The sequence below is a fragment of the Helicoverpa zea genome, chromosome 7 (genome assembly GCF_022581195.2).
Source record: "Helicoverpa zea isolate HzStark_Cry1AcR chromosome 7, ilHelZeax1.1, whole genome shotgun sequence".
Taxonomy (NCBI): Eukaryota; Metazoa; Arthropoda; class Insecta; order Lepidoptera; family Noctuidae; genus Helicoverpa; species Helicoverpa zea.
The window spans coordinates 5,283,337-5,293,548 of NC_061458.1; the positions used below are offsets into that span (position 1 = coordinate 5,283,337).

Here is a 10,212-nt window from a genome sequence, read left to right on the forward strand (position 1 = left end):
TCCAAATGCTCAGTTTTATTGGTGTAAAGTAACTTTCTTCACTTACGACGAGAACGTCCGCACAGCTGCCGGACTGGTTTGTCCACTTGTGCCGGATTGATTTAACGTTAACACACGATCCGCGGTGCTCGGCGCCGCTGTATTCCACCAATACTTCATTACCGTTCAACCATCTCGAACATTGATCGTTAAAATAATATTACTTGAGAGGGTTAAATCGCGGGCTAGTAGGGAGTTGTGTAGAAACAGTGGCTGAATAACTTTAAAGAAAATGTTTATATATTTTTTCCTTTTCGTTATACCATCTCCGATTCGATTAACCCTTAGTTGCTAGAGCTTCTCATTTCTATTGGAATTTAACTCTTTATTGGTCATACTTAAAATCCGTAAATCGCTTGAGGTCGCTCTACGAATGTAGCATGGGATACGTTCTTTTGCATTTTGATATTTTCTGAAATTGCCACTTCATTATCGAAAATCATCAAGTTTATTTCTTCCAGTTTTTCCTTGTAGATAGTGACAGAGCAATAATTAATAGATATTGTATTTGTAAATGCTTAATCTAATTTTGCGTTACTTCTTGAATCTGTTTTCCGACAAATTCTCGATATAGAGTGGACATGATCCAGCCATACAACGTTCCTTCCATTATTTTGTACGGTAGCAATATTCTAGCCATGGGTTAGCCTTTTCTGTTAGTTTCGCAGGTGCTGATACCCGATGAGAGACCCACGTATGGACGCCTGACGCTCATAGTCAAGGAAACGGATCCAGTCGCTTCGCCTGTGTTTTAGGTTTGATACCATAAATTACAGGTCAACATAAATATTAAGAACATAACGGTTGCCGCTTTTTTATCGTGTATCAATGTCTGAATTACATATCTTGTAGACTTCCCGAGAGCCTCGCAGACAATAGGGCGCAACCAAGTATTCATTTCCAGGGGTCTGAGGATAGACAGACGCAACTTTTTTGCTCTGCACACTCGTTCGATATTAGCACTAAGGACCCCATTGTTGCGAGCGCTCAGAGCCCCAATTAAACGTAAAGAAGGCCTTGACCGACGACCTGAAGGCGCAGATGACCCTCTAAATTCACATTAAGGTCTTAAAAACATGTTACGTCAGTTTTTCTTTTACTATGGTCCAGTATAATTTATTGAATGAGTACAAGCCTTTCAAAGAAAACGTTTAAGTTTATTATGGAGGGTGCTTTATGGGAACCAGAGCAGCCACAAAAGTAATGTTTCTGATCTTGTCAAACACAAACTATTGCATTAATAATGTCATTGCAGCTTCTATGACAATGCATTTTAGATCAGTTTCAAAATTGTCAGGTATGTTACTTGGGGATAGTGTAGCTTTTTACCAGTGAAAGAATATTTACAATTAGTAGGTACAGTAGGTTCTGAGTTCTGAACTTTTAGAGTACACATAGAAAAATGTTTCCTCTTTATTTCTTTCTACAGATAGTATTGATGGACTGCTGTTTTAAATTCTTGTATCATTACATATTGAGCATGTTGTCAGTCAGTTTTAAAACTTTGAAGTCTGAAAAAGCAATGTCTTAGATAGAAATGTAATATAGAATATATTTTCTTTATGGTTTTTTTTTTATGAACTTACCAAGTTAATCAATTAATGGTTACTCACCTAACATAGAGTACTGATGTGCCACTGATTATTCTCTTCCAACCTAGGGGCACAGTAACTGTTTGTTGAGAGTCACTCTGTACCACTGTCCTCGAGCTAAGCTCAGAATTGTCAGGCGGGTGGGACAGGATTTGCCCAGGCAGCACTGCCAGTACTACGCCATCCGCAGTCCTCACCAGCTGTGGTGCACTGCCACTATCACCTTCACTTACTATTCCTCTACTCACTCCTACTTGTTGATTTAGTATACTTATACTCTGATTCACTATTGACTGATGAGATACACTCTGTTCTAAGAATTGATAGTTCACAAAACTTTTACACACAGATAACTCTCTTTCACTACAATTTGACCCCTCACCAGCACTCTGAACTGTTACATTCTCACTATACTGACTCTGCCCGTGACGCAAAGCAGCTGGGTGCATGGAATTCATAGTACTATCTGAACTGATGGGAGCAGAACATCTTGCCTGATATGTTGCCAGATCCACTGTTTCTACAGGTACTCTCGTATGAAAAGTTTCTACACTACTAAATTCTGTACCGAATTGCTCCGCACAGTCTCGTTTCATGTTTGGATGACCCAATTGGTCACTTCTAGTGTCTTCATTCTTTACACATGGGTCTTTTATATACTGTTGTGAAACCGGATAAAACTCTGTTCTTCGTGTAACATTATCAGGCATACCATAAACATTTACCTTCCCATCATTATCATTCAGCTGTTTGTAGAAAATATTACCAGGCAAGTTTCTTGGATCATTTCTGTCAATTTGTGATCTATAAACTGTGTTTCTAGACAAATTGACTTGGTGATGTATGTTCTCAGGGATATAGAGGGTATCCTGCGGCGGCGCTGCGCCGGCGGGCGCAGAGGGCGCAGCGGGAGCGGCTACTGGCGGCGGGTCGGGGCCCGCGGCGCCGGGCTCTAGCTGGCGCGGGTCCGCCACGTACACCACCACGCGCGGAGTGCCCGGCACGCCCGCTCGCGACGCGCCCACACTCGCGGGCTTGCCTGACATTGCGCACAAACATCACACGCCGCGTAACTTGGCTCCTCACTAGCTGAACGCGCCGTGACGCGATCTACTGACGTGACTCCACCTGGCATCGCTTGCGACCAGCCTCGTATCATCGCTCGGTGGCCTCCTTAACACCTGGAGCTCCTTGACCATCATCAACTATTGTTTTTTTTGTGCCCAGAGTCATCAATCTTATTTTATTGTTTTACGATAGTCTAACAACCGACTAATAATTTTATGGCGGAGCCCCTTTGGGCCCCATTGTAAAAGTTACGGCACTGGCAATAAAACAGGTAGATTCAGTTTGGCTACTGTTTTTGTCTTTTACTCATTGGTTTATTACACTTATTGACACACTTCGAAGATGCAAAAAGGTCACACAATAATATGTGTTCGTTTCATCTTCATGTACACACTACACAGTATTTCGCAACTTCAATCACCAAATTCCCTCCTTTTGCCAATTGGTAACTTTGCTTGCACAATGGAGATAAATCCAAAACTAGTATCTCACAATCCAAATCCGATGCTTACAAAGTGAAACACTGCAAATAACGAATGAAAGAAAAGAACTTGCACACAAACGATACGACATGATAGGTATACTTATAAAATCACAACTCCCTTCTTTCTTTCTTTTCTCGTACTACGATCCCATTGGAGGAAAAGGGATGCAATATAAAACATTAGTGACATCTATGAAAAACACCAGCAAGCTACGTGCTGTACTGTTTTACCGACGGTAAAGTACTGATATTCTAGTAATTGTAATTTTCTGAGTTAATTTACACATATTTGTTAAGTATGTTTTAATCACTATGTATAATTAATCAAATTAAACGATTTGTATTTGTCTTTCCACAATGGTCTTTATTGTACCCGGTATCCCAAATAATGTCGGCACAGATATTGTCATAAATAGGGTGTAACGCTTCGTGAAACTGGAAACACTGGAAATTAACTTCAAAAGTTCAAACTTCTACGATTGACAGGTCCCAAGCGATCGTCGTGCGAATAACCTAAAATACTAAATTAACATTATATTTGTAAACTAAAAATGAAGCGAAAATCTTCTTCAGTGCATGATGAGGAAGCCAAGTATGTATGAAAGGCGTATTGTTAAGTTATTTGTATGCCCGTAAAGTTAAAAAGGAAAGGTCTTTCTGACCAACTTTTGCGATATTCGTGAATTCAATTTTGTATTTTCTTCGTTCTAAAGTGTGCACGTATGTTGTGTGTAAAATCATAGAATGTACTTTTGACTATTGGGAATAATTAATGTGCCTTTATTTTTAGGTTCATGCTAAGTATTTAATTTATAACAATGAACTTGAATCTTTTACAGAGTTTCCCAGTTGCTGTTTAACAAAACAAAGAAATTTGTTGAAAATTTAAATCCAAAATCTAATGAAGAACCAAGTGTCGATCTAAAACCAGCATGGGTTGATGAAGACGATGACAATTTTAGAGCCAATATTATACCAAATGTCAACAGCACAAACCTGTATACAGAAAAACTTAAACAAAAATATGAAACTTTGATGGGAACCCCAAGTTGGGCTAAACTGAACAAAAAGACAAAAAAAGACCAAGAAGATGATGAAATATTAAGGACAGTCGGACATTTATACAGTAAGAAATCACATCATCTCCCAAAAGATTTTCTAGAAATAAAGAAGTTTCCACAAATTAACCCTCCATCAGACAGTAAAAAGTCAACAATAATATCATGTGTTGAATTCCATCCTAAGATAAGTGCTGCACTTGTGGCTGGGCACTCTGGTGAAGTATCATTGTTCTCTGTGGGAGGTGATGTAAACAACAAACTACACAGCTTCAAGCTAAACAAATGGCGTGTCACAGCAGCACAATTTACTCCTGATGGATCGGAAGCATTCATAGCATCTAAAATGAGCCATGCATACTGTGTATACAATCTTGTTAAAGCTGAATCAAAAATGATTCAGCTGCCACGAGCAGTGAAAAATGCAGTTCTTTTTAAAATGTCAGGTGATGGCAAATATATAGCCACTTGTGATGGTTATGAAACTGTGTACCTAATGTGTCCTGCATCCAAAGAATTGCTGAAGTCTTTGAAACATAATACTAGTGTTGCATCTCTAGCATTCAGCCATGACTGTACTCAGTTATATTGTTATGGCGTTGACGGAGAAATCACAATTTGGGATTTATCAACATACAGACCATTGAAAAAATTTTATGACCAAGGATGTGTTACAGCCTCTTGTATGAAGATAAGCCCATGTGGGAAATTATTGGTCACAGGTAGTGGTGAAGGAATTGTCAACATATACCAAACTGAAAACATAACTACTTCTGATCCAACACCTCTGAAGGTGATTTCAAACCTTACAACTAAAATAACAAATCTTAATTTTAATGCAACAACAGAAATACTTTCAGCATCTTCAGGCTATTATCCAAATGCAGTAAAACTTGTGCACATTCCCTCCTACCATGTATTTGCCAATTTCCCGAGTCCTACATTAAACCTCCATCAAGTAGATACAGTTAGTTTTTCACCTAACAGTGGGTACATGGCTCTAGGAAATAACAAGGGATGTGCTTATTTGTATAGACTTAAGTATTACAAAAATTATTAATAAAAGTAATGACAACAGATTTGGTAATTTTCTTTATCACAATTAATTATAATAGCAAAATGAATTATTTTAATATTTTTACCAAACCTAGCTTTATTATGAGTATTTATTTGATTATGGCAAAATTAGACCTTTAGAGAGGTAGTAATTTATTATATACCTATCTAAAATAAAGGATCTAAATTTTTTTAAATCTTTACCATTATAATTCTTCTGTATGTAAGTACTGTTCATCACCCAACTCCTAAACAGCTAGATCAATTTGGTAGCAATCTTGTATGTCTATTTCAGATGAAGGGACTAAGTTGATCTTTCTGTTCGGTGTTTCAATAGGTAATGTACCTAAGTTTATCCTATGACTAAAGTATAAACATCATCAGTATTATAAATCTGTAATGCCATAGATATATTCATGCCATGTCATACATGATATCAGACACGCATATATTATTCATGGAATATGCAGATGTATGCATAAATCATTATAATGTTGAATGGGCAATAGGGAAACTAGTTGGTACCAATTGCAGCAATAAAACAAATTATTGAGACAAAAAGTTTATTTTTAACTAAACTTTATTCAGCTATTATGTGAAAAAATCTGCACAAGCCATAATACATTATCATTCAACCACAAAATCATGACCACAGATCACAGACCTACATAGTGTAGTTAATGTTCCCTTTAAAACCTTAAACTAGCAGACAGTATAATTTGCTACCTAAAATAAAATAAAGCATTTTATTTTAAAACATATAATATTATAAATGAAACTGCTATGTTATGAACATTTCCAGTGCCATGAGCATAAACCAAAACGAACAGAAGTACATTTTAATATTCCAAGAAAAACTAACACAGACTAAAACCTCAATTTTGCACATAAGAAGACTTCTTTTAGTCCAGATACTGTCTCAAAATCTTATTATAAAAGGAATTTTTGAACTTGCACTGAATATGTCTGAACAAGTGTATATTATAGAAATCAATATTCGCTGGGATGCTTTGATAGGTGATAAAAATATTAAGCTCCAGAATTAATAAACTGTGTCAAAAACAAATTGATAGCAAACCAAAATCACAGTGAGGATTATATCAATAAAATTAATACACCAACATAACTAATGACCTAAAACAATGGACCTACAATGTGACATCTTATCTTAATACTTAAGGCGTGTTTCAGTATGATCCTACAAACAATTCCAACTATGTCAAGCATCGGTAGCTATCAAGGTTTTTACCAAATACTTTGACCAGAGTAGGATTTCTCTAGGGAATATTAATTCACTGGTGATGTTATCATGAATAGAAAAACTAAAAGTAAGTCACATAAATAATTTAATTAACAAGCTAATATTGCTTTACAACCATCGAAATATAAATAGCATAATTAGATATCAATTATCTATCAACATAATCATGTTAATAAACATAATTGTATTCTACACAAGAATGATGAATGAATAAGCATAACAGAAAGTACATCTTTAAGTAAAACATAATACAGTTAATATTGATATAATTATTACAATGTGAGATGAAGATCACAAAGTAAGTCAGTATACAATACGAGGGTGTTATGTAAGTTCATCAATCTCATAATAGCTATTAATATTTCAATCAGTAGTAATGTGTTTGGATGAGGTCCATCGCTGGCGCATGTTTGGCGAGTATTGGGCGTCGTCTAACTAGTGGCGCACTGGACTCTATTCATACCGGGGTGTTCGTCATCCTCTTCGTACGCGTTACCGTGGTGCGCACGTCGCCGACGCGTCTCTTGCTCCGGATCCAAGTCAATCAGCTGACACTCTTCAGCCAATTCGGGAATTTCGATCTGTTACAACAAGACAATTACATCAACATGTAAATATGGACTTTGACGCTAGGTACTTATAACTCTAGATTTCTTCAAATATAATAGAATTTGTAAGGTTGATTTCAAAATATGAGCCATCATCATGCCCAGGTGCAGTAAGATATTATTTTTATAAGTATGATAGCAATTTTGTATTATTTATAGTGACTTTGCATAATCCACCCACATTAATGCAATGACGTAAGAAGACGTAACGCAAGCACGCCATTCTCACGTGGTTTATTGTATTTTATGTTTATTTACATAAGGGAATAATTTAATGATACAATAAATTGGAATTACTTTTAAAGGCATTAGTGCAAATTTGAAAGTACAAAATCTATATTCACCCTTGGTCGAGGAGGCAGGCAATTCTCAAGTGCAGGAATGACTTCTGGTGGAATGCGGGCGGGGAAGTTAACTAGGAATTGGATAATAAGCTGGCCCTTTTCAAATGGATTCTTGTACATTGGCATACCTGTAATGTTACAATCAAAAATATATAATACAACAATGATAAATTAATGTACCAATAATGAAGATAGCTGCCAAGTAGAGTCTATACATACCTTCATTCAACACACACTTGACTTCACCATGCTTAGTCACCTCACCAGGCATAACAGTAATTACAATATCTCTCTCATCCAGAGTGCGGATCACTTTCTGGAAACCACAAAGAGCCTCCACAAGCTCAATATTCAACCGAATTATGAGATCATTTCCAGAACGTTTGAATAACTGAAAAAAACATTACCTGTTAAAAAATGTGCAACAATATCATCAAGAAATAAATAGAACTCATAAAAGCATACATACTTCATGTTCCTTTTCATCTAAAACTATAACAAGATCACCAGGCTCCAACTCAGGTTCTTGATCACCTTCTCCACTGAACACAATCTTCTGGCCGTCAGTCATCCCCTTGTCCACATGGACTTCAAGGATTTTGCGGTCACGAACAGTCTTGCGACCCTGGCAGACTTTGCAGCGGTCCTTAGGATCAATGATCTCCCTCTGTCCACGGCACTCGGAACACACAGTCTGCATTTGGTGGATCATGCCAGGTGCCAACTGCTGAATCTGCACTTGTATACCTGTACCATGACAAGTGGGGCAAGTCTGGACTGCACCCTAAAAAAACAAACATAAACTGTTAAAGAAATCTTAGATTAAAAGTTATATATTTTTAGGCAATTAGTGTTGATTACTACCTTCTTGCCTCCTCGTCCTTCACATTTTTCACAGATAACATTCTTCTGTAAGGCAAGCTTCCTTACAGCACCACGGTAAAGCTCTTCAAGTGTAACAGACAATTGATGAATGACATCTTTGCCCTTTCGTTCACGACCACGTCGGCGGCCGCCGCTGAATCCTCCACCAAAGAACATATCAAACAAGTCCATCGGTGAGGAGAAGCCACTCGCACCAACACCGCCTTCTTTCAATGCTTGTTCACCACCTAAAACATAACAGTTTAAATAATCAGAACAATTATTTAATTCTTTTTTTATTTATCATCATGGCTCAGCATAATAATAGTTTGATTCATTTATAGGTTATGGGTTATCTTTAATTTATTAAAAAATTGCTACACATTTACAATATTATAATCATTATAAGATAGAATGTGATTTAACATGTTAACGCTAACAATACTTTAAGTTACACAAAAGACATGGATACTCAGTTTTCCACATAGGTTACGTTCAACATACCTTGGTCATAAATGCGTCTTTTGTCTGGATTAGACAATACTTCATAAGCTTGTGAAATTTGTTTGAACCTTTCTCCTTCATTTGGGTTTTTGTCAGGGTGATACTTCAGGGCTAGCTTCCGGTAGGCTTTCTTTAGTTCATCTGTTGTGCAGCTGGGTTTAACCCCCAAGATATCGTAGTATGTTGTTTCCTTCACCATCTTTTATCCTTTTAGAGAAATAAATTATATTAAAATCCCAACATTTTAAACAAAGGCTATCTAGAATGTTATAGAAAATTCTAGTACCCACTCCTAACTTCCAGATTTAGATGTATTTACATTTAACCATAACAGCTATTAAGAAATTATGCAGTACACGATAATGCGATTTAAAATCAATACTAATTGGCAATGACACCAGATATTACTCGTAAAATAACCACGTACTTTTTACTTGCTAAGTCGTATGCTATGAGCGTCATAGAAAAAAACTATTTGAAATCATACGTAACAGACAAACATAACCAAAATTCAACAAGTTTGATAAAAATCTTTACGTAAATTTAAGTGTGGTTAGATTGATTTTTTCAAAGAAAGGAAATCTACGCAAGCACCATAAACACATTTCCTATGACACTGCAACTGTAATGTTGAAATAAACTCACTTTTGATTTCTCTGAGCGTAAAGATTCCTATTATAGTTCTGAAAGTTCCAGAAGCACTAGTTTACAATTCACGAGCACTAAATAAAATCGGAGCACAGTAAGAAACACGCCGTCCAAGCACTGACTTAGCACGAGAATTCACGATATTCGTTCAACTTCAAATGACGTTTGATCGAATCGAACGAGGTGGGTTTGTTGAGTCGATGAAAAGTATTCGAGAAACTTCTTTAGTCTGGTACTCACTCTTGGAATCTCCCTTCTTCAAATAAAGAGGGTATAATAAACCCAGCCGCAATTTTTTTTTTTCAGCAACGAGATCAAGCTTTTTAGTTTATAACTAAGCAACGGGAAAATAAATTAGCCCCTTACAAACTGAATCGGCTTTTTTACAACACCAACTATTTAGTTTAAAAAAGCATTTACTTTAAAAAAAGCATTAAGGAACATTTGTGATTTGTCCTTCTTATTTATATGTTGCCACCTGTTACAAACTGTGTTACATGTTACAAACTTAGCCACGGATTTTATATAAGATCACCATTTTACAACATCATCATCATCATAATGCTACGTTCACACGCGCGCCGCGCAGCCCGGCGGGCTGCCTGGCGGGCTGCGCGGCGTGCAGCCCGTCGCGGGCGGCGGTTCAGAGCAGCGAGGATCTCGGTGTTGTTGCTGTCATTGCCTTT

The 10,212-nt window shown here is 36.9% G+C and overlaps 3 protein-coding genes across 4 annotated transcripts in view; 1 reads left to right on the plus strand and 2 right to left on the minus strand.

Annotated features, from left to right (window-relative positions):
• The window catches only part of LOC124631824, a 41,042-nt gene extending 37,748 nt beyond the window's left edge, over window positions 1–3,294 (minus strand). Inside the window, exon 1 of one of the 2 annotated variants that reach the window (XM_047166441.1) lies at window positions 1,653–3,293. In XM_047166441.1, coding sequence (XP_047022397.1) covers window positions 1,653–2,677 — 1,025 coding nt within the window. In that variant the 5' untranslated portion in view covers window positions 2,678–3,293. Of the gene's footprint in view, window positions 1–1,652 lie in introns of both variants that reach the window. The other variant, XM_047166444.1, reaches the window with a different exon arrangement.
• Window positions 3,295–3,612: 318 nt separating this feature from the next.
• LOC124631825 (U3 small nucleolar RNA-associated protein 18 homolog) lies at window positions 3,613–5,320 on the plus strand. The gene is made up of 2 exons (XM_047166445.1): window positions 3,613–3,775; window positions 4,023–5,320. The coding sequence occupies exons 1-2, from the start codon at window positions 3,735–3,737 to the stop codon at window positions 5,299–5,301; spliced, it is 1,320 nt and encodes a 439-aa protein (XP_047022401.1). The 5' UTR covers window positions 3,613–3,734; the 3' UTR covers window positions 5,302–5,320.
• A 526-nt stretch (window positions 5,321–5,846) lies between these two features.
• LOC124631826 (dnaJ homolog subfamily A member 1) lies at window positions 5,847–9,704 on the minus strand. Its single transcript, XM_047166446.1, has 7 exons — window positions 9,524–9,704; window positions 8,879–9,085; window positions 8,375–8,622; window positions 7,980–8,294; window positions 7,730–7,901; window positions 7,511–7,638; window positions 5,847–7,139 (listed from the first exon to the last, which is right to left on the minus strand). Exons 2-7 carry the CDS (start codon window positions 9,075–9,077, stop codon window positions 6,990–6,992), a joined length of 1,212 nt encoding a protein of 403 aa, XP_047022402.1. The 5' UTR covers window positions 9,078–9,085; window positions 9,524–9,704; the 3' UTR covers window positions 5,847–6,989.
• Between the last annotated feature and the right edge of the window lie 508 nt (window positions 9,705–10,212).

Coding starts and splice junctions, on each gene's coding strand:
- LOC124631826 (XM_047166446.1), bottom strand. CDS start 9,077: ATGGTGAAGGAAACAACATACTACGATATCTTGGGGGTTAAACCCAGC. Junction 8,295..8,374: donor AAGGACGAGGAGGCAAGAAG/GTAGTAATCAAC, acceptor TTGTTTTTTTAG/GGTGCAGTCCAGACTTGCCC. Junction 7,902..7,979: donor TAGATGAAAAGGAACATGAA/GTATGTATGCTT, acceptor TGTTTTTTTCAG/TTATTCAAACGTTCTGGAAA.
- LOC124631825 (XM_047166445.1), top strand. CDS start 3,735: ATGAAGCGAAAATCTTCTTCAGTGCATGATGAGGAAGCCAA. Junction 3,776..4,022: donor GTGCATGATGAGGAAGCCAA/GTATGTATGAAA, acceptor AATCTTTTACAG/AGTTTCCCAGTTGCTGTTTA.